At 47.2% G+C, this 23,714-nt stretch overlaps 1 protein-coding gene across 2 annotated transcripts in view; it reads left to right on the forward strand.

Moving 5' to 3' along the window:
• EEIG1 (estrogen-induced osteoclastogenesis regulator 1) overlaps positions 1-23,714 on the forward strand; it is a 38,220-nt gene that overhangs the window by 8,586 nt on the left and 5,920 nt on the right. For both annotated transcript variants that reach the window (XM_075439126.1, XM_075439127.1), the window contains 9 exons: positions 12,801-12,921; positions 13,249-13,278; positions 16,873-16,989; positions 17,472-17,518; positions 20,197-20,357; positions 21,501-21,605; positions 21,876-22,065; positions 22,252-22,373; positions 23,515-23,584. In XM_075439126.1, coding sequence (XP_075295241.1) covers positions 12,801-12,921; positions 13,249-13,278; positions 16,873-16,989; positions 17,472-17,518; positions 20,197-20,357; positions 21,501-21,605; positions 21,876-22,065; positions 22,252-22,373; positions 23,515-23,584 — 963 coding nt within the window. The remainder of the gene's footprint in view (positions 1-12,800; positions 12,922-13,248; positions 13,279-16,872; positions 16,990-17,471; positions 17,519-20,196; positions 20,358-21,500; positions 21,606-21,875; positions 22,066-22,251; positions 22,374-23,514; positions 23,585-23,714) is intronic.

Genomic DNA, 23,714 nt, shown 5'->3' on the forward strand with positions numbered 1-23,714 from the left:
CAGTAATCCGTGCTGTAAAGGTGATTATTTTGGGCATTATTTCAGGTGGGTGGATGTGTTACCGTGCTCCAGTACTAGCTGGTTACCCTGCAGGATGAGACGCTTTTTTTTTTCTTGCATTTTATTCATATTATGCATTCATGCACGTGCTGGGAGACATGATACATATCGCTATCGTAACTTCAGACTTGGCATCATGATCTCTCTGGTACCATACAGTGGGACTCGGCATCTCATTTTAGTGCCTGGGTTTGAAAGGCGCTTTCCCCTAGACAAACAGTTGTGCCTGTGTTCACTGGATGAACAGCCTTCTTGTTGGTGTATTTCTAATCTGCTGAGCAAGAAAGGGAATTGTTCTGCAGGATTCAAAGTTGCTGATCTTCATGGGAGTCATTTTCATGTGCTTCTCGTGAGTCTCCCGTGTAGCTCAACCAATAAGGCTGAGATGAGGAAAAAATCAAGGAAATGGGATGGGATTATGGGGATGAGGAAGCACATGGAGACTACAGGATTGGAAGGAGGCAAGCGTCGAAGGGACAGGATGTTCTAGATAAGCAATAGCATATACAGTCTGTATAACGGATGCTTTCCCTGCGGATAGAAAGTAGCTGAGCTGGCAGAGTTATTGCCTTTACTTTGGCTGAATTTATCACACTGCATTGGTGAGAGGAGGCCTTGAAGGAGGTTCCATGTTGTAGTAGGATATGAGACTAAAGATAAAAATACTTTTACGGCTGTGTGCTGTGTTCTAAATAAGAAATGAACATAGTCTGTTGAGCCTGAAAGCACTGAGGTTGCTTCCATGGGAGGAGGGAAGAGAGTGGAAGAAGGATTTACTGTCCTGGAAGGGCCAGAAAGCTGCAGCGCTGATTAGCAGTGCAGCTTTAAAGGCCCACAGAGACCATCACCCCTGCATGAGGTTGGTAACTGGCCTGAAATGTGCTCTCTGAAATAAACAGCTACAGCTAGAAAACTCTCTTGGGATTGCAGCTTCCTAGAGCTGCGTGTTTGTCTGAAGGATGCAAGTTCCTGCTTGCCATTCAGTGTAGCAAATGTAGAAAATGAAATTTGAGGTCTTGTTTAGTGCCTTGGAGAAATGACCAAGCATTACGCTCCGGTCTGGCTTTGCAATGGAAAAGCAAAGCAAGGAACCTGTAACAGCAAACCCCGTGAAAGGGATGTAGCCTCAGGGTTTCAGTTTGGGGCAGTCACATACCTCCATTTTTGCTTCCAGAATAAAACTGTGTATGAAATGACTGCGGCAAGATGTTTCACTCATGGATATTAGGTTAATGATCAACAGAGGCTCCCTCAGCCAGCTGCCACATGAAAGGCTGGTCAGCACATGCCTGCCTGTGCTCCCACTGGAGTTTCCATTCCTCCCGAAAGGCAAGTTGTGAGCGTGAGGCATACGAAGCGGGGAGGCCAGAGCGAACCCTGCCGAAGCTTTCCAACTGCCTTGTTCCATAGAACAGTCACTTTTATTTCCAGTCCTTGAGGGATAATATTGCTCATCAAAACAAAAATGCAAATAGCCAGGAGAGGGGGAGGGAAAGGCTAGTCTGGAATAACTCAGGCTTACAGAATCATTTTTTTCCCCAGCCTTGTATCAGACTCTTTCAGGCTTTATCCATGCTTGAAACAGCAAAGGTGAGGTTGGGTGTGGTGTCAGGGTTTTCAGTGGATTTTTTGTTCGTGTATGTGTTTGCATAGGTTGGGGAGAAGGTTGCCAGTTTGGTGATGTTTTCATCACACTTCTTCTGTTTCTCTTGCTACTTCCTGTTCTTCCCATCATCGCCCAGGCTGTGCCTGTGTGTCACAGAACATGAGGGAGGACTCCAGGACATTTAGAATTCAGCAGTCTTTCTGGATCTCTTAATGCTCCGTTGCCCTGGAACAGAGCAATAGTTTCAACATTCACGCTTTGACATAGACTTGCTGTACCAGGTCAGCCCCAGCTGGTGCCGTGTCCTGCCTCCAGACTCGGCAATAAGGGCTGTGCAGAGCTAGTCTGCCTGCCTCTGTTACAGATTAATTATGCAGTAACCCCTCTGTAGGAAAGCTTTCTTCCCGGCTGCTCTCAGCAGCCTGCTATGTTTTATCTCATACTTTGGTAACACCAGGCAATTGCATCTGCATAAATGTTGAACTCCATTCAAGTACAGCGCTGCTCATCTCATGCCTTCAGTAGCCTGCAGTGCTCCTTGCCACAGGGGAAATTCTGTGTTGTGGAGGAGTGTGTCTCCTGTAACTGTTTCTTACATTTGCTGCCTTTCTGCTTTGTTGAATAGCCTTTTTCTGCTGTACTGGGGGTATCTGATCATACTCTGTTTGGCCACTGTTCTCTTTAAGGTCCATTTCTGATTTGAGTTTATAGCAGTGGCTTTTCCCACTTTCCGTGCAGGTACGTCTGTTCTCTCAGTACAAATCTGCATGTTGTCTTCCCTCCAGAAGTGATGCATACACATCTCCAATGTCATTTGCTCTTGGTAGGGGAGAATCAAGGGAATGTGTCTGAATACAGCTGACAGTGACAGCCAGAGGAGGTAAAAAACTCTGATCCTCGGAAACCTGCTCCTGGCAGCTGAGCGGTGGGAGCCTATGCTGACATCTCCCAGGGGCTTAACCAGCACCGACTGTTGTTGCAAAATGCAAAGCTCTCCCATATTCCGCTTTTAACCAAGATGTAATTTATGAAATTACTTTTCTCTGATCAGGACAAGTTACATCATGAGATACTGGTCTTTCTTGAGAATTGCGTTTGTCTGGAGCTGTGGCTCCAGAGGATCAAAAGCGGCTCTAACTGCTGTGTCTCAGACCCCTTGCTCTCCCCTCATCTTGCCAGCTTTGGCACTCCAGCAGAACACTGGGTCTGACATGCTCTGGAGTTGGGACAGGCAGTGTCTAGAAATCCCAGGCCGTCACCACCGGTGTGGTCCCGAGTCAGAGGGCAGCAGGCTTTACTCAGCAGCCTATTCTGATTTGCAAACCTCTTCTGCCAAGTAGCCTTTTTGCTGATAAACCCTAACAGTGATAGTTATTGATGGAGGGGATGGAGGTTCAGGGAGAGTGTGTTTGTAGCTTGTCCTGAAAACCCGTGACCTGGTTTGTACTGTGGAAGGGTGCCCTTAGAAAGGAACCATCATAAGCCACCTGCATTCATCGTGGAATGAAAAAGCTGCTGTTAACATGCAAAGGGCTTTCTCCTGGGCTGTTGTATTGGTTTTGACTAAATGCATGCAGTGTAGAAGTGACTCATAGGGGAACGTGTCTGAGCACGGTAGGGAGTTACCTTTTGGGTAAATAAACCTACTTTTAGCACCAGGGTTGACTTCAGGCAGCTTATTTACTGAGGGCTCTTCAGCATACTTGAGCCAAACTGCAATGATGTTACATCACACGGTATTAATGAAATTATTCCAGAAATTAACTTGGCCTCATGGGCAGGTTAATTTGCACTATAAAGACTTCTCTGGTACAGCTATATTGGCAAACTCTCGTGGTTGAAACAGGGTTGATATTGGCAAAAAGTGTCATGTAACTATTCTGGCATCAGTATGTCTTCATGTGCCACAAATCCACCGTGCGGTGGAAAGATTTGTGTCGGTGTACATCGCTTGAGTCGAGGATGTTATTCCTAGTCTTGTGTTTCAGGATTTTCATTTTCCAGATCTACTATCCCAGCAAAGCCCTGGAATATGGAGTTGTCTCATGTCTTGATTTTTCTCATCTGGGATTTTTTTTGTTTTGTTTTGAAAAGTAGCTTTCTTTTTTCTTTATAAAAACATCTTGTTTACAAACACACCTTTCTCAAATCATGAAGTTGCAGCCGTCACTTGTACCCTGCACGGTAGGGATGTTATCAGACTTCTCCTTGCTGGAGTTTACATTGCTGTCCTTCTTCACTAGGAATTTAAATTTAGTCAGCAAAAGGCAAATCTGGAATCTCTCAGAATGACAGCTAACACTTAGGGGATGAAGTAAGTTTATAAATATATCAGCAGCAGATAATCAGTGAATCTTCTTTTTACATCTACAGTCTGCCACAAATGAAAAGGCTTTCCAAGCTACAGTGTGTTACAGCAATGCGTATTGACTCTGAAATACAGTGGGTTAACCTCCCTTAGTCTGGTAAGCAGCTGTACAGAACAAACTTCAGAGTTTTTCTGAAGTGTTTGTGACCTTCTGAAGCTTTAATTCCTCTGTTAGAATCACAGGAGAAATTTGAGTTGTGATTTGTCCAAAGGGTAAATGGGCCCTGGGAAAGTCAGGGGGGTTTGTTTTTCCTCTTTCAATTTTTGCGTTTTCACTGTGTAATCGATTTGGTAAGGAGCCTGAACACCCCTTCCCTCAGTGCCCTCCATCCCCTGGTCACATGGAGCTCTCAGCTTGGGTTTGCTCATCCCCTGTAACTCCAGCTGGCTTGGCCAGAGGCATGGGTAAGAGCTGAGGAGCGCTTCTTAAGTTACATTGTTCCCACGCCTGTTTTACACATAGAGCACATTTGATTGTTCAGTGGTCATAGATGTGGAAAATAGATCTGAAAGGTATTTATGCCCAAAGTTAAGACAAGTTCTTCAGAGTGTGCTGGGTGTGATCTGCAAGGTAGCCCAGTCTAGTGCAGCACAGGGCAACCATGGGAGCAAGAGGAGCAACGCACCTGAGACAGGCTGGAGAATGCCCCACCAACGTACAGCAGCCCAAGTGCAGGAGCTCGTGGCTGACCTGGGCAGACCCAAGGGACAGCTGCCGTGCAGACCTGTTCTTGCCTTTCCTATAACTGAAATCCTTGAGATTCTCACAGATGCTTGTGAGAGGAAAGCACTGGTGGTGGGCTTGGCAGCCTGGCACGTGGTTCATTCTTGGCTAATCCAGCTCCAACGTAGTCTATCAGAACAATAGAAGTAGGAGTTGGCGCGGTGACTCAGTGCATGATCAGAGTTCAAAAAAAGCAAATGCGTCTTTCAGTATTCAATACGCACGTTATTACAGACTTGTGTTTCAATAACTGAGTCATCTATCCAGTTATTCCTTGCTTTACACTTAAGAGTTTGGTTGTTCTTTGCTTGTGATGTTTTTGCTCCTGGCACACGTCCCTGGCCTCTGACCAAAAAGCGCTTGTGCTCTGTAGATGTGGCAAGAAGTCCTTGGATCTGTGCGACTTCGGGTTGGGCTGTCTTCAGCACAGTGTGTAACAGTAGGTGCACTGCACAGCACTCACTGTTACAGTCCCTTTTTGTCCTTGTTTTCCTGATGTCTGGCTTTTCTCCTCTGCTTCGAGGTGACAGAATGTAAATTATGAATACCCCAAAGCAGGCTGGCTCTGTCCTGTCTGTAAAGTGCCATGTACGTGTCCCTTGCTGCTCTGTGGATGAGTCTGTTAGAATGATTTCTCCCTGCCTTCTCCCTGCTCCACCCTTACTTACCCTTCCAAAACTCATCTGACTTGTTCTGTAGCTCAAGTTTTAAACGGTCATAATTCTGTGACTTTCTTTCTCCATTTGGCACAATTTTTATTTCGTTATGCAACTTGTGCTGTAGCACTCGATCACCAGCTGCATGCTGTTTTTAAATAACCTCCATTATTTCTCATGGTATTTTTAACATAGCTGATGTTAGGAGGAGCTTGAAGGTTTTAGGATGTAGATACGAGGAATGGTTGGAAGTATTGTTAATTTTTTCTCTAAAATAACCCCCAGGGCTAGGTTTTAAAAGCCCTGGATGTACTGAAGAGTGTGGCTGCCCAGGGCAGTGATCTGGAGTGCCTGAGATGGAATGCGCTGGCACGCTCTTGCCTGTGGGACATCCTGCATAAGGTGCAGGATTTCATGTCTGTCACCTATAAAAGACACATGCCTGGCTGCGTGTCACCAGAGTCCAGACATAACTGAATTACTGCCTTTTGAAGAAGCTGTTAATGCACAACTAGGAATGCTGATGCTGGAGGGTTTTCTACTGGTGATTGACTGCCACTCCCATTCTCCAGTCGGTATTGTCACTCCCTGGCTTGTACTGGTGGACCTTTATCAAGATTGATCACGGCCTTGGCGGGAACTGTAATATGCAGGTCAAAAGCTGTGCTTCGATGGAAATAGGCTTCTTCTGGAAATGAGGTTAAAGCCATAAAAGGTCAATCACTTGCCTGCTAGATACCAGCTTATTCCTAAGGAGGATTTCTAAATCATTCTTTGTATCCTGTTTTTATTTCATGTTCGCCGTGTTGGTTTTGCTCTGGTTCTTTCCTCGCCTGCCTCTCACATACTTGGTGCTGTCGTCATCGTGCCCTGTCCCCCAGTGAAACGGTCTTGACTGTTCCTTACCCTGGTTTCTCAGCTGTGGCTGAAGCTTCTTCCGTTGGCTTTTTTCTTTCCTGTGCACTTGCTGTTAATCCTTTTTCCTGTATTTGTCTCTCGGATTATGCAGGCCGTGCTGTTAACTGTGTAAGTGGAATCTGGTTTCCCGAGCTGACTTTCCCCTACTGCTCCCTGCCCGTTCGCTCTTCCCACACGTCCCCGAGTGCCCGTGAACAGCAGGAGTGGATGTTTGCCCATCTCCTGCTGCAAGGCAGAACTGAGCAAGCGCGGTGAAGCCCTTCAGAGTGTTGGAGCTTCCCTTATTCCCCCCCAAAAAATACTGGGTTGTGCGAATGCTTCATTCTGAAAGCACTGGTGTTCAAATTTGGCATTTAGAAAGCCCATATGTATCTCCCCTCAGGTGTGAATGAAGAACTAAATTGATCGGTATAAGCTGGCACCCGGGAGGAGATGTGGGTAGCTGTCCTTCACCACCACGGGTCGTTGGAATGGATTTGCTGGGAACTGAGAAGTCAGTTTTGCGAGTAGGTGGTGGATGCGATGACCTTACTGCTGAACCCTTCTTTGAAACACTTGCAGTGAAACATCCAAATAAGACTTGTTTCAGATGACAAAGGCTTGCTTAGTTCTCTTAGTAACACAGGCTGCATCATCTGTCTCTGAGCCACTTTTCCATCATAACTGCTAATGTCTACTACACAACAGCCAGCGCTTGTCAGCTGGAGAATACAGGGCTGTTCGTGGTGGGGGAGACGACCAGCTCTTTGGGTTGGCAGTTGTTCTGGTCCGTGATGTAAGCCCAGGCAAAACAGAGTGACTTTATTGTTGGGAGCTACTTGCAGCCCTTGCTGTTCTTCTGCTCAGGGAAGGCAAAACCCTTCCGTGCACGTAACTTGCCGTAAAGCACTTGTACACCTCCAGGTTAAACTGTCTTGGATTTCCATGCATTGTGTATCCAGCTGGTTTTTATGGTCCTGTGTGGTGTTCCCCAAGGAATATGGTGTGTCACCTTGCATTCTTGGGATATATATCCACTCAGCTTCCCAGCACCGATTGCTGCATCGTGTTTGCTTCTGCTTTCTACCTGTGTTTGGCCCACATGAGCTTGATTACAGGATAAAAAAGACAGCAGCCCCAAACCTGTACTGATATGATACATTCCCACACCGCTGTTCAATGTGCTGTCTGACGGTAGCGTGTCTGTTTGCTGTTGATTTCTCTCCTTTTCCTTGCCAGGCATCTGGATGGCGAAGCCTTAGAGCTGCAGTTTGCTTTAACAATATGTGTGCTGCAGTGAAGTGCCCTGTCCTGAGCCCATCATTTGGGGATACCAGCAGGTTCTGGATCATACATCTAAACTACCTAATGGCTAAATGAAGGCTCGCTTTCTATTATTTATACATGTTCACCCACTTTTGTATTTTCTGTGCTTTATAGGCAGTGGTTAGGCCCTCTGCTTGTGGCAGGACCTGCTGCGTCTGTAGGATGGTGTCAATTCTGGCATGCTGTGAGCAGAGAGGTGTGAGTACTGGTTACTGACCTGGGCAGCTTAGATTGCCAGTTTTAAAATGGGTTTTCAGGGACTCTTCCTTGCCCTTATCAAAGGTCTCTCCTACAGCTTTGCCCTAGATAGCCTGGTTAAAGTAGTAACTGTCTTCTCTGGAGCATAACACAGGATTGTTCCAGCCTTTGCCAAGCTAAGGGAGTGTCAGTGATCCTGCTCTAACGCAGCCTTCGGAAGTGCTGGGGAATAGGTGAGACTGTCTTAATGGTGAGTCTCTGCAGCTCAAAGCAGAGCTGTGTAAAGAAATGCTGTAGAAGACACCCTTCAGATGCAGTCTGCTGAAATAACGTTTTTTTGGGTTTTTTTCCTTTTCCTCCCTCTGTGATTGAGGGGATTGTACCTGCGTTGCTGAGGTTGTGTGTTACCTTCCTCCCCAAAAGACCCACTGCTGGAGTGTGTCAGGGCCTCTTCGAGGGCTGCTTTTCAATCCGTCGCACTTAAATGAACCTGAGCTGACACTTGGCTCCTTGGCCTGTTTAAAACAGTGTTATCTTTCCTGTGCCTTATCAGATCGAGATGCTGCTTCAGTGATGTTGTGCTCAGTGGTGAGCCAGCGAGGAGGATGCTTGGTACCGTCTGCTGCCAGCAGGCAGGAGGATTCGTTCCGCTTGAAGAGTCTGACACAGATCCACATCTGCAAGAGGGGGGACAGTGAGCACGTGGACCGGGCATCAGAAACGGGAAAGCTCACGCTCCTGCTTTGTGTAGATGAGGAGGAAGAAATCTGAATAAGAAGCTTTTTGTGTGCACTTATCTATATACAGTCTCATTTAGCTTGAGGTTTTCCCACATCTGCTCCCGTGCATGAAACATCAGACTGAGATAGATTGCTCTACTGAAATGTTTGGCATTAGAAAGCTATTTTTTGTTGTCGTTGCCCTCCTGCTAAGCCTGTGGCCTTTTCCTGGTGTTTTGTGCTTTTAACTCTCATGTGTGACTACAGCCATACAGTAAGAGTGAAGCATCTGCTTTTCTAAATGTTCCAGAAAGGCAGAACTGTTTCAACGGGTTGTGTGTTTGAAGCATGGTACCCAGTTGGGCGCAACGCGGCTTTGAGTCTGTAAATAGAAGTTTTAATCTCTGTTGTGGTGTTTTGTTAGCTAGGTTTTCATGTGGACAGAGGCCCACAGTAGCCCAAGATAGCACGGGTCGTATACGTGGCCTTTTTCTAGAAGCGTTTGCTTTAGCTAACTTGCATTCATAGTGAGCTTCGTGGCTTTCTGTAACAGTGCTACTCTGTCCGTGGCACTGAAATCTCAGTTGGTAAACATCTCTTCTCTAAAATCTGTTAATCGTGTGTTCCTCGACCTGTCTCCAGAGCTGCAGTAAGGCTGTGCGTGAGATCTGAACCGAGAGAGGCCTTGGTGGCTTCACTGAGCACGCTGCTACTTCTGTAAAAGTAGATGAACCAGTGGGTCGCTGCTGTGCATCGTTCCTGTTACTTGGATTCATACCATGTTGTGGTGAAACCACTTCTAACTGATCTTTTTTTCTAGTAAATCTTCACTCAAGGGGTAGGATGCTGGCAAGGGACGCTGTAAACTGTCGCTTCTGGCTGGTGAAGGAGCTGGAGGTAGGCAAGGAACTCTGGGCTTGGAAGACCCCGAGAAGCTCTTTCTGGAACTCTGCTTTTCACAAAAGCTGCCGCAGGGTTGCATCGGTTTATTCTGAGGAGGTATATTTAGGTCTGGAAGAGTAATTACACAGCTTTGAATAAGTCTTGAGTCAGAAGAGGGCAAAGCTTAGCTTGGCAGGGATTCAACCTTCTGGGAGCCTTTCTGCAAAATGGTACAGACGGCTTTTTTTAAATTTAAACTTCTGAAGACACGTTGAATTGGCACCTAGTACCAGGCATTGGCCTGATCTATTTCTGGTGCTCCAAATACAGAGTAAAACTTAAAATTAGACACTTCTGGTTTTAAGCTGTTAGTTTCTGCTTTGCTTTTAGGTGCCTTGTGATTAGGATGGAAGGAAACGCCTCTTTTGGTGCAGCCCTCGCCACACTGCTTGTGTGTTTTTGGTTTCTGTGTGATGGTTTCTAATTGTACATCAGAGGATATTCTAGGGCTAAATACAAAACTGCTCCTCATCTGAGTCCACATTTTTCCCCTGTTTTAGTGCTCTCAATTACCAGCCTAATGATAACTTGGTGGGAGGTGAATAGACAAAGTCCATCACTTCCCCACATGCCGTCTTCTGCAAATGTGGAACTGATTTTTTAGAGTTTGGCTTGAAACAATAGTGCTGTCGCTTGCTTGTGTAACGATACAGACGCAGCCCCCACCCTTAAAAGCCACTCTTCAAAGTGAAAAAGAAAGTTGAAAGTCATTGTTGAATGGTTGTGAAACTTGTGACTGGAGAGCAGCTCTGAATTTTATCTTATAAATTCCTTTCCACCCTGTGCAGACTATTCTGAAGACATAAAAAGCCCCAAGCTACGCATGCACCTGCAGCTCGGATTTGTGTTTGCGGTGCTGTGGGTAACATAACCCCCCCAAATCCTTTCTCTAATCCCTTGCACCGTGTGGTATCTACAGCAGTTTTGGAAAGCCAACATACACCCTTAATAAGAAGCAGAATGTCTGTTAGCAGAGCTTATGCTAACAGCAAATTAGCTATGAAGGAGCTCTATTACTAATCAGTACTTTTTGCAACCGTTTGAAGCAATTAGCCTTCATTGGACTTAGCAGCATCCAGCAGATGCTTAATCATAGCTGCATTGTAACACGAGCAAGATCTCCCGAGTAAGGAGACTCGCGTGCTAGGGCAGCTCTTGCTGATCCTACTGACGAAGCGGCTGCGGGGAGCCAGGCACATGCGATAGGCGTGCGGGAGCTTAGTCACTGAAATATGGGCTTGTGACAGGAGTTAGAGCTTTGAGCCACGTTTGTGAACAAGGTTTGCAGCAGTGGCTGTTGTACCTGCCTGATCTGAAGATCGTTCCCTTGTAGCTGCCTTCCAGGATTCAGCTTGAAGCTCTGATGTCGTTAGCAAAACTAGCATTAGCCTTGCTCTCTAGAAATTAGTGGTTCATTTTTAAAGACAGCTCATGCTGCTAAATTATTTGCTGTTTTCCCTATGTACCTTCCTTGCATTTCTGAAGCACGTGTGTTTGCAAGCGTTTTTCTATTCTGTTGAATTCCGTTTTGCATCTGTATGAGTTTTCCTTCCTTTGGATCATTCAAGATACCTACTGTTAAGTCAGGTTTAAGGCACCTCTCATCTGAAATTTAACTTGCCTAATTTGACTGGCTCGGTGAATATTTTATGATAGGCAAAGCCTTTTTAATCCCTCTGGAAGTGTTTCTTCTGCCTGAAGGAGCTGCAGTGAGTTGAGGGGAGCAATAAGAAACAGATTTCATCTTGAATTAATCCCAGATTCAAAGGTATTGTCGGCACTTAGATGTCTCATTTTTCAGTGACTTCAATAGCTAGCCGTACTTCTGTGTGGAAGGAGCTGAAGTTCACTGCCTTGAAGGAATTGCTGCCTTCTGTTTTCCCACGTTTTAAACAGGGATGATCAGCCCTTATCTGCATTACAGAGGATTACAGGTTTCAGTGATTTGTCAGCTACCCCTTTTCTGCTCTCTGTGTTTGCCCTGGCCAGCCCATTCGGGTCCCGCAGAAGAGCTCAGAGGAGCAGCGGGGACCTCCTGGGCCGGGATCCAGTCCCTGGTGTCTGTCCCGTTGGGCTTGCCTCGCGGTTACAGAAGGCTTGCTGGGCTTTGCAGGAGAGTTGAGGCAATGCCAAGACCGATCGTTCTCCCCTTTGCCACCGAGCTCTCTGGCTCGCACCGTGCCCGGGTCAGGCGGTGAGAAGCCTCCCTTTGCCTGCTAACGCAAACAGTTTATCAGGTGCCCTTGCCCCTTTGTCCTGTGCTAAGAGGAGAGATAAGATCGAGATGCAAACTTGCTAGCTCATAGCTGTCAAAAGTGCCTTCCCTTCCTTCACCCTCCCCCCCAGGCCTCATTACTTTGAGAACTTAATTGGCTGAGGGCCACGCTCTGAGCCATAAACGGATCAGGTCCTGCAGAGGCTCAGAGGGAACCAGAGCCCTGTGGAAGGACCCACACACCTCGTTTCCAGGCTCCTTTGGACCAGCCTCCTTTGGAGGGTGAAATCCAGCTTCCTCCAAGGGCTCTGCAGAAGCCAGAGCTATACCTGAAGCGATTTCCAAACTCGGGAAGGCTTCTTCTCTTCCTCCTGTGGGCTCGAGCTACGGCAGAGCCGTGTGCTTCTCTGCTCGCCCTGGAGATGAGGGCAGGCTGCTCAGAAGCTGTGCAAGCAAAACCACCTCCTCCCTGCCCGAGACTGCCTTGCAGTTTGAAACCCCCCCCCATGATTTGAAGCACAGTGTTTGCTTGCCGTGGTCCTGTCCGTCTGCACCCAGGAGCATTTCCATGTGATTTTTGTCCTCCCTTGAGCTGGCCGTCCTCACTGGCTTAGTCCCAGCAGAAGAAGCAGGATGGCTGCCTGGGAAGGACGAGCTGTCCAGGACACGTAGTGCGTTTGCTGTACAGAAGCTGTCCAAAACAGGCACACTGTAGGAAGCTGAGCTTGCGAACCTTCAGCCCAGTTCGGTTACGAAGGTTGGATCTGTCCCGGCCGGATGGTGAATGAGCTAAACCGGCTAAGCAGGAAATGTTGGAGAGCTTGTGAGGGTTTTAAAGGCAAACTCTGTTGATGGAATGATTGGTCTTCCCTGTAACCTGGGTGGGTTTTGCCTGTATTGACTAGTGAGAAGCTTGATGCTAACATAACACCTTGGTATGGTGCAGTTTCAGGTGCTGTGGACCAAACTGTGTTGCAAAGGATCTTTGCAGGCCAGGCAGCCAGGCATTAAAAAAGATACTTAATAGTCGGGATTTATATGGCTTTATACCTTGATTTGAAGACTGTAATTTTTTTTGCATTCTCATAGAGAGGAAGTTCAGGAAAACTGTGTCCGCTGGAAAAAGAAATTCACCTTTGTGTGTAAAATGAGTGCCAACCCAGCCACAGGACTCCTGGACCCCTGCATCTGCCGAGTATCTGTCCGTAAGGTGAGCATCTTAGCTTCTGCTTCTGGCAGATAGAATCACCAGCGTACTGGTGTTGGTTATTAGCTGCTTTTTTGGCAGCAAGAAGAATTACATGGACAGCGGTGGGAAGGAAAGGTTGTTCGGGCCAGGAAGCGAGTTGAACATCGTCTGTCTCTCCAGCGAGGGTGCTTGGCAGAGGGTGGGAGCGACCAGGGTGGTGGTAAGCCTGGAGAGACAGAGATTTGTGAAATCCTGAGAGCAAATTCCAGGATTGAGTAATGACTTTCCCCTTATTTCCCCAGCACATGTAATATCTGCTTTTCCTGTTTGTTTTGTCTCCCATTATAGGAGCTGAAGGGCGGAAAAACCTACTCAAAGGTAAGAGCACATAAAGGGCAAATGTGGCAGAGTGATGACAGTCTTGTCTTCTGTTAGTGCTTGACACCCAGTAGAAACCAGTGGCTGCTGCATGAAGCAATCTGGACAGACAATCATTAGTTCTTAGCTTAAGCCTGAGTTAAGTGATTTCCTGAAAAAATGGACTTGCTGGGACAGGATCCAGATTGCACTGGCTGTGGATTTGAGAAGGGGGTTGGGAAGATGATCTGCGTGTCCTCAGACTTTGGGGAAGTTCTGAGTCAGATGTGAACTCTCTGGCTTCTGGCAATGTCTTGCTAATAAAGAAACACAGACTCCTGTTCTGTTCTCCGGAACACAGCAGCTAACTGTGGCTGGGGCAGGCACCTCGCTGCCTCGCGAGTGCGGGCAGAAGCCCACAGCAGAAATCACCGCCTTCCTAAGCACAAGAGACATTGAGGCAAAACACAAACTGGTCAGCAGGGATGTTTTGGGTTGTTCCCCGCCACTTTCTTGCCTGTGCTGTGGCAGAGACAATGGGCCACCCCCTTCTCCTTTTTGTGCTAGATCAAGAGACAATGTTGGCTTAGAAGCTGAGCTCGTGCAGAGCCCAAAACCATGTTTGTTTGAAAATGAGTCACTGCTGCTAGTTTCTAATAAACAGATGTTTGGGTCACGCACTATCTTGTAAGAATTTCTGCTAATCGATATCCTTTCTGAGACCACGGAGGCAACAGGCTTTGAAGGGTGAACTGTCTCTGTGCTGTAGGATAGAGGGCAATGTTGCTGCCGACACCGTTCCTTTTTTGGTGCTAATTAGGACACAGTCTCTAAGGGCATCAGTTTATCTTTCACTAAATTTGCACTGGGAGGGGGGGGTTATTCCTCCATTCTGCAGAGCTGCCTGTCCAGGGAGAGCAGCATAGCTGGGGGAAGAGACATGCCTCTGAGACAAACTAAATGCATCAGCCTGTTCTTCCCAGTGTCCATCCTCAGGCTTCCCACCGTATTTGGAAATGCAGAATTAAAGGAAGCCTGAAGGCATGTCTCCATGGTGGAGTTAACCTGGGCTCTTTTCAGGCCATGTTCTAACCTACTTCCCTCTTAGTCTCCACTTGCGTTTAGTGACACTTTGAAAGAGACCTAGTTGCTCCAGCCCGCAACTGGAGACCAAATCTCAAGTACTTGTGATCTCTTGGGCTGATATCTTGTTTGGTCTTCTGTGAAGAAGACGGACGTGTTCTTCTAGAATTCAACAGAAGATGACCCAAGCAGTTTGGCAGCACAGAGACGAGGGATGTCACACCAGACAGGGTGATGAAGCCTTGCAGTCTTGCCCTCTGGACCAGGCTTGTTCCAGGCTTGTCTTTGTGGCAGAACTGACTGACTTGGGATTCGTAACGTTTCTAGCAGAAGTCTGTAGTGTGTGTTCATGCAGCTGTTTTCCCATGCTAAACAATGAGTCCTCACCTTTTTAAACTATACTCGTTCAGCTGAAAACTCCTCCAATTGTGGCAGCAGATGTAGAAGAAAATGCAACTTGTGAATGCCCTCTTTACCTGGTCCCCCTTCAGCGGGGAATGAGAGCGATGGAGCTGTTTGTGCTCAAGACCAGAGTTTCCATTGACTCGCACACCTTTTGGTTTGACGTTAATGTCACTTCAGTGTTAGGGGTTATAGAGCAGAAGCCAACAGGAAGGACCGATAAAGCGGAAACCCTTTCCCCAAGCTGGAAGAAACACCATCAGCTGGCTGGAAAACTGAGGAAACTATTCTGAAAGGTTACATCTGAAAACATCCTTTTGTTAAGGGATCCTTCCTCTATATACTGGGAGTCTGCTTCCTGAGAAGAGCTTCTGACCGTATGGGTTGCTGAAGGGTTCTCCCACACTGTCCTCCAAAGTCGATCTGCTCAGAGAAGGTAGTGCTGTGGTGGAGGAAGAAGGATCTGGGTCTGGGCCACTCCTGTGCCATGTCATTCTGTGGTGTGGTCATGCCACTTCTCCTCTGTCCTCCAGTTTTGTCACAGTGATGGATTGCGGCTCCCTCTGTGGCTTTCTCTTGTCCTGCTTATCTCTGAGAGATAAAAATTCACTGTGTTTTTCCTTATCGGTGAATATTCAGCAAGCAGCACAGTCCTTGGCTAGAAGAGACAGAGGAACATCTACAGCAAGGGCTGGAGAAACACTGGAGTTAAGGGAATTCTTAAGAAGGGAGAAAAAAAGGAAAAAAGGTTCTTTCTTTCCTTCCTTTTTTTTTTTTTCTGAAGAAAGGTTCCTGCTCTATCCCACACTTTTTTTCTCCTTTGCCATCGGCTCTTCTTCCCCTTTGAGAAAGGGATGGAGGAAGCAGCTATGCTAATCTTGCTGCTGTCTTCCCCTGAATCATACATCGTGTGCAGGCTGTGGTTTAGACTTCTGATTTGGAACAGTGGGAGCTAGGGTTGGTATGGCAGTGCCTGTGGTTTGTGCTGTAACTCCCTGTTGGCTTCCACAGTTGACAGAGCACCACATTTCCTTAAGATGGTGCTTCTGTGTGAGGTTCCTGGTTCAGCCATATCATCTGACTGTCAACACCAGGGCAGGAGAAGCGTACTGCAGTGCACAGAACAACAGCTAGGTCTGAGCTGCTGCTTCTCCACCTTTTCTCCATGTTCTCCTGGAAGCTGATCTGTGTGTTGAAGTGACACAAACTTTCCATGCTCGCATGGTTTGGCCAAATATGGGGTACAGCATATCTTCCTGATCAGATTAGATGAGACACAACTGACTTATATTGCTAAAGCTCTGTGTAAAAGAAGCTGTAACTTTTTCTTTGAAACACTGTATGAATACACCAGAAATCAGAGCAGAAAAACAAAAGTACTCTTCATTTTACTCTAGAGGCATCAGTACTCTCTTTGAACTTGCCTGTCACCTTCCCTGTTTGCTTCTCCTTTGTTAGAGAAGGTTTAGAGAGCTTGCAACTAAGTCTCTCCACATATTTCTCTTGCATTCTGCTGGTCAAACATGCCACTCGCGAGTTAAACCTTAGCGACGTTGAGGAACCTTTGCTCCAGGAGTTCCCCTGCCCAGCAGCTGCATCTGCTGGGTGAGCCTCATGCACTGCTGCGTGGCTCCGGGCTGCCAGCTTGCTGTGCCGAAAGTCTCGGGGCTGTTTTTCGGGACAGTGTCACTTTCCTCTGTAACAATATCCTTTCATCTCCTGGTTCACATGCTCCGCTGCATTCTGGGATGGCCCGATACAAAGAGTGCCTTATTATGTTTGTGTATGTGTGATTCTGTTTTTTCCACATCGTTGACCTAGTGCCTTCCATGTCCTTGGTTATGCAATGGCTACAGGCTGGTTAACACTGTCCTGACCAGCACCACTGCTGTATGTCCTTCCTCCACGCGGGGCTGGCTTCCTGAAGGCCTCCACATGTCCCCTGGCTTGGCATTAGGAATGTCACCTTGCCCATCCTCGAGAGCGGGGGATCTTCACAGCCGCGACTGTGTGTGTACCGGCTCCTGTTCCTGCCCTCGCTCGCAGACACGCTCTCTTCCTTTGGTCTGCGTGACACTATGGAGTGATTTTTGTTCTCTCCCCTTCCCCTCCATTGTTTTCTGGCTACAGCTGGGCTTTGCTGATCTAAATCTGGCAGAATTTGCGGGCTCTGGATCCACTGTCCGTTGCTGCTTGCTGGAAGGTTATGATACGAAGAACACCCGACAGGACAACTCCATCCTAAAGGTACGGCAGCTGGTGCTGCTACAGTGGAAATCCTGCTACTGAATTTGGAAAGATCACAGCCAGAGTGCAGTGCTAGACCTGAGAGACGGTCATGTCAGCTACAGAGACAGGATTTTGCTGTCGTGCTGCTAGTCTGACTTGGGAAGCTTCCCATCTTCAGAGTTGCCCTTTGATATCTTGGCATCCCTTTGGCCAAGTGATGACCCTCAGTAACATTATTTATCATCAAAGAAAACACGAACGGGAGGGGGGGAAGTTCTAAGTGTATTGTCAACATGACCAGGCCAGTGTCCTGCTGAGCCACTGATGCCAGTAATTTGGGGCAGGGAGGCAAATACCTTGCTAAATCCCTGAAGCTGATTTCCTTTGGAAAGGAACTAGGCCTTGCTGATCTTCACACCTAGCCCTTGACCTCCTGGCTGTTGTGAAGTGAGGAGCTCGCCGCAGCATGGCTAACGATGTGCCTTGTCCCCCCTCTCCAGGTCACGATTGGAATGTCCCTGCTCTCGGGGGACCCCTGCTTCAAAACGTGAGTTTCTGGGTGCTCTCCCTGTCCTGGGGAGACCAGGACACCTGGTTCTTTCACAGTTCTCTGCAGAATAAAATTGATGGGGAGGGGGAAAAGATGCCCTTGATATTGGGAAGTACAGAGGAAAGCTTGAAAAAGCTGATGGTCTGGATTGTTGAATCAGCCAGAATGGCGTAGCCAGCCTGTGCTGTTAATTGGTTTGTTCTCTGCTCTGGTTCTGCCAGCTTGGTAATCGGTTGTGCGCAATATTTTTTCTGCTAGTGTCAGATTTTGGAAACCAAGGGACGCTGATGACAAACTTGATGTCTTGCATGAAGGACAGAATTTCTCATAGCTGTGGGGCTGGTTTCACTGACCTCTGAGAAGGGAAAGGTCAGTGAAGAAAACAGTCTTGGAAATGGACAGGCTTCAGCACATACCATACAGATAAAAATCTTGAATTGAAACAGCAACAAAAAAACTGCAAGGCTGAAACATTTTAAGTCTCCTTTTCTTCTACAGGGACCCAGGCTCACAATTTGTATTAATTAGCAGAGAAGTTGCAATCATGTACTTTTTTTTTTTGTAAGTAATGCAGCTTAACAGGAAAGAATAAGTACAGTTAAGTTATGAAGCAGTTTTGTTGCTGAAAGAATTGTTGGGGGATCAGCTAGCAAATCTTGTGGCAACCTCTGCCTTGTACTGCAGTACAGCGTTGCAAGACCGTGCAGTCCAAGCCAGCCTCCCGTAGTCTGCTGTACGGGGTGCGTCTGCGCAGCAGGACTGCCATGGGCTGGCGGGAATAGTTTGTGTTGACTCCCCAGGATGAGAGAAGAAAGCTTTACCTTGAGGCAATCTCCTGTAGCAGTGGTATTCTGGGCTAAAAGGTTTAATTTTAGGAGCTATCTTAAAGTGTATAAATTAGCTTGCATTCTTGTTATAAAATGATGCATAATTTCTGGTGGGTTTATTTTGTGAATGGCTTTGCATAGCATTTCAGCATTTTCCGAGGCTTTCAAACCCCAAGTGCAGTGTCATCTGATTCTAAAAAATTTCTACTTCGAAGGAAATGCAATAAAAAAGTTTTTGGACATCTTAAATCATGACTTTGTAACAGTAACAGATGTTTTAAGTCTAGGGTACTAGGATGTTTGGCAATAATATGTCTGACAAAAATACCTGTTGCTCCTTCACTGTGAAATTAGTTCCACTGTTAGAGTGCCTGAAGATTATACAGAATTGGATATGCATATATCCATTTAATGTAAGTAGGGTCAGTCTGAATGTCAAACCTCCTAATTGTCTTAAAGGATTTTTGCAGTCATTCCCATTTTTTTCTAAATACGTTGATGATGTGCAAATGTCTAAAAATGGAAGCTTTCCTGTACAATAGTCCTTGATCAGTAGAGCTTTTGAGAAATGGCCCTCATTTGGGGATTAGGGAGGAATTAAACTGTGGTGGGAAATCACTTCCAAGCGCTGACTTTCTGTAGCGCTCAGAGGAACCTTCTCCTGGGTGTCGTGCAGGAGGGCAGAGCAGGCTGTTTGCCTGAGCTGACAGACCCACGGGCTGCTCCGACAGCCGCGGCAGGAACAGTTTGCTTGATTAAGGCTGTAAAGGCCTTATTAACCTGCAAAGCAAAGTCCTCAAAGTACCTGCGTGCATGTAAATCACTGATAACATGATTAGGGAGGGTTTTTTCCTGGTGAAGGCATGCTGTGGGCTTCCTGAAACCTTTATAGCTGTTTGGTTGCCCATATAAAATATTCTCAGCGCTTTATTCTTTCTCCCAAAATACTGCAAAGGCCCTCTCATGTAGCATCTTCCGTCAGAGCTCCAAGTGAGACAAATAAAAGCTTTTCTTTCTCACTCCTCACTTAAAAAGCATAATATGATCCATTAGTTCCAGTTCAGACTTTGGGCTACAGGGAGGTTAGGGCTTCAACAGGAATATTCACTTTGCCACGCTGCGCATGCCGTGGCTTCCACCCAAAAACGCTTCTGGAGGAAGGGAGGGGGTCCAGGCACTCGCCACTCTGCCCTGCAGTCAGCATTTACAAAGGGATGTTGGGAGCATGCAGAATAACCAGAAAAATAATTTTGACAGCTGTAAAAACAGTTTAGTCTCACTGAAAAGGAGTTTAATCGTCAGTTAAAAAATGGAAAGGTTATTTGATCGTTGTAAAAGTAGTCTCATAGGGAGACAGGGTTGTTAGGATAAAAGGTTTCTTTTTGACCTGAGCCAGAAAGGTGTAACAAAATGGTGCTGGAACTGAGAGCTGGGCAACAGCAAACCGGCTCCTGTTTGTAAAGCCAGCTGGCCACTGGACATGAGCTGGGGCAAAAGGGCAGCTGTGGATGGTCTTCTGGAGGACAGCGCAGGCTCTGAGCCTGTTGTCCTGTGTGAATGATTGAACGGTCCCTTTTTGCCTTAATTTGCCCAAAAAACTTGCTCTTCCTAGTAATGCAGTCCAGATGCAGTACGAGGTAGGGAAGATCCAAGTCTTGTGTGTAGGAAACCAAAACGTGAGTCACGCTGTGCCCACAGTCAGAGGGCTGCCGTCTTCACCCCCCACCCACAAAGGGTAGTACCAGGCAGGGGGACCCCCTTGGCAGAGCAGAGTGGCAATTGCCGCTGCAGTGGGGTGATTCCGGTCCGTGCCCGGCAGTTTGTAACCCCTTTCACTTCTGATTACAGGCCTCCTTCCACCGCCAAATCCATCACCATACCGGGACAGGACTCTACCCTGCAGCTGACCTGTAAGGGCGAGGGAACCACAAGCAGCAGCAGCAGCAGCAGTTCAGCCACAATTGGCTCTCTGCGTCAGACCAAGCCAAGAACTGCCATTCTCAGCTCGGGTATGAATGCCCGTCCTGGAGCCATGCAACGCTTGGCTCTGCCCGGACGCTCTTTTGTTTTTCCCAGCAGTTGCAAGCACAGAAATTCTTTAATTTTTCATGTGTTCCTGCAGCCATCCACACCCCTCTGAACATTAAGAAAACTGAGAAAAACAAAACCACCTATTAAGTGCAACTGAGGAGAGGAAGCATGAATCTTTGTCAGGTGTTTCTGTTAGTAGAGATAAAGCAATTTGTTCTTTTTGCTGGGGATTTAATAATTCATGTATTGCACTCATCCCTGCTTACCATTGTGTTCAATGACAATATTGTTCTCCACTCAGCTGTTCTGTTGCTCAGACATATCTTCTAGAAAAGTTCCTCTGAAGGTTTTAGAGGTTGGTTTGAGGTCTAATGGCCTTGTTCCAGCTGCTGATGCAGAGTTCTTGGGCTGTGTGTGAGCCCATTTTCAAGGGCACTGCATTTTCCCATAGCCTTTTTGCTTCCCAGCACACTCCAAATGTACAGGCAGATACACTGCACCAAAATAGCGCTCCAGTCTCATCACCTCAGTGACTTAGCACAGTGTGCAAGTGCTCTTCTTAAAAAGCTGGCTAACGTGTTACACTCATGCACTTTTGGATAAGCTTGTTGCAAAGGAGACAAGTGGGGCCAGTAGGAAAGGAGCAGAGGTTGTGCTGAGGCTTCTGTATGAAATTCGCATGTGATTTAAATAGCATGGGGTCTCTCACAACTAATAGAAGAGGAACGGTAGTAACAGGAGAAGCGCCCAAGCAGAGGTTTTAATACTTTACTGCCAGTGGCCATTCGATGCTTTCTTCGTCTTAGCTTAATGCTTTTAACTATGGATAGCTTCAGATACTACCTGTCCTCTTAGATCCTTCAAGCCCCTACAGATGCTTGTCAGTTCAGGTGCTGGATGCTGGAATTAGTCATAAGCTTGACAGAGAAGCTCATTGTTGTCTTCCCTACTCCCCAGCTGCTCCTAAGCTCTGTGCTAGCCTGTGCAGCAGGGCTCTGCCAACAGACTTGCCCTTTCCTTGATCTTGCCTCCCAAGCTCAGCCTCCAAGGTCCAAGGGACCAGTGGGCAACGTGCTGTCTTGGTTACGGTGTAAGTGGAGTGCCCTGTTGTTCCTTGGCAGGTGTCCCAGAGGAACCAGATCAGAACCTGTCCAGCCCGGAGGAAGTCTTCCACTCAGGGCACTCGCGGAACTCCAGCTACGCCAGCCAGCAGTCCAAGATCTCTGGTAACTGTTGATCCACACAGCTCTGTCAGCACTGGCCCCATCCCTTTTTCTTTCCTGCAACGAGCTCTTGTGAGAGTGGTTTGCAGCCGTCTCTCTCACCCTGCTCTGTAATATCAGTCACCTGTTCAGTCTCTGCAGATATGCTCACAGATGTGTGTCTAAATCTCTGTGTGCGGGATCAGAAATGCTGACCTGAAGCTGTCCTGCCTGTGAACTGTGCTGCCAGGAAGGGGAGAAGATGTGGTTTGTAATCACTCTGTGTGTTTTCAGGTTACAGCACGGAGCACTCCCGTTCCTCTAGTATGTCTGACTTGACCCATCGCCGCAATACCTCCACCAGCAGCAGTGCGTCTGGAGGGCTGAGTATGACGGTGGAGTGTCCTGAGGGAGAGCGGGACCACAAACTAGAGAAGCCGCCTCGCCCCCCGAGACCAGCCCTTCTGCTGGATAGACCCTCCCGGTAAGTAACTGTGGAGCAAAGTGCCTCCCTGGGAAGGCGAGACAGAATCTACTCCTTTGTCTCCATGCAGCGGTAGATTGGATTGTAGCTGCTGAGGAGGCAGCTATTGCCAAGAGAAGCAGGAGAGTATATGAAAGTCTGCGCCTTGAAAAGCTGAGTAATTTTCCTTTTATTTTCTCTCCCCAGGAGGAAAAAGGATTCAGTGGAGAGTCACCCAACCCGAGTGGATGACACCAGGATCGATGCTGATGATATAGTGGAGAAAATAATGCAGAGTCAGGACTTCACAGATGTCAGCAATACTGAAGGTGAGAGGAGGAGTCTCAAAGGGGATGTCTTGGCTGTTCCTTTGGCAAGGCTGCCAGGCTTTTACAGTGAGATCTGATCTGCCATGGACTCCCTTCTCCTTTTGACAGCAATGTGCTTTCAGTGCTTGCTGGGTGTTTCTATGGTAGGTAAACAAACCATGTGGATTTGAGAGCTGCACATCCGTTAGCAAATAGTGCTTACTGCTGTTCTGCACGCTACAGCAGAGGTTGAACAGCAGCTCAAACACAGAGGATGAATGGGGAAAAAAATACCAATTCTTCAGTGCAGGGAAATCGGTTACATCAGCTGTCTGCACTGCTCCAGTGGCCTTGGTCCAGGGTCAGCCCAAGGGTGTTTATTAAAGTAGCAGAGCACAGCTGGAGGGGAGACAGCACATCTCTGCAAGAAGTTTTTAAGAAAGACAGGTCACAGTGTGCTGGTGATCAGGTCTGTCTGAGAGCGTAAGAAGGGGTTTTCTCCATTGCAGTCACAGCATCTGTTAAGAGAAAACTAATAGTATGACTGCATTTGTTTTAATTTTCCGATTTAGCCTAGAAATCAGTCTTTTTCATCTAGTCGAGATTTTTCAGTAAGTTTTAAACCTGAGCTGAGGTTGTTATTGGTACTTCTGTAGTTAGTCACCTTAAATCGTCGCATATGGCAACGTTCTTCTCACATGGGGATTTACATCTCGCTCAGCATGGGTTAAAACTAGACTGAACGTAGCCACCTCTCACCAGCAGAACAGGCTGCGCTTCTCCTCCAGTGAGCCTACAAAAGTGGCATGAGGCCCCACGTCTCCTCTGTTCAGACGCGTTTAAGCTGACCAAGAGCATGCATCAATGGAGTTGCCTTAAAAGAAGCAGCTGGAGGAGTATCGCTGAATTTACTGCGTTTCTCGGCATTTACTCTTCCAAAGCGTAATGCTGTGGTTGATTTGGACACGAGGCTCCCTTTCAGAGCAAGAAGGGGAGTTCCCAGGGGCTCTGTGACTGTGGGATCACCAGAAAGTGTGCACATGAATTCCCAGAAACAGGCTTGTTCCCGTGCGGATTGTTGTGTAATGTGGCTGAGAGGAGAGCACCTGGCAACCATCGGTAGTTCTGGATTTTGATGTCTTACTTCCTTTTCTATCTGCAGACAGTAACCTGAGGTTGTTTGTGAGCAGAGACGGAACAACTACGCTGAGTGGTATTCAGCTGGGAAACAGGTAGGCTTCCTGAAAGGCTGGTGGACAGAGGTGTTCTGGAGAGATTAGTTAGCTCTTTGTACCCAGGAAACTTTCACCTTTTGCTACAGGAGAGATTTCTAAACATCATGTGCTACGTGGTGGCTTTATT

The sequence above is a fragment of the Opisthocomus hoazin genome, chromosome 19, assembly GCF_030867145.1.
Source record: "Opisthocomus hoazin isolate bOpiHoa1 chromosome 19, bOpiHoa1.hap1, whole genome shotgun sequence".
In the NCBI taxonomy this organism is placed as follows: domain Eukaryota; kingdom Metazoa; phylum Chordata; class Aves; order Opisthocomiformes; family Opisthocomidae; genus Opisthocomus; species Opisthocomus hoazin.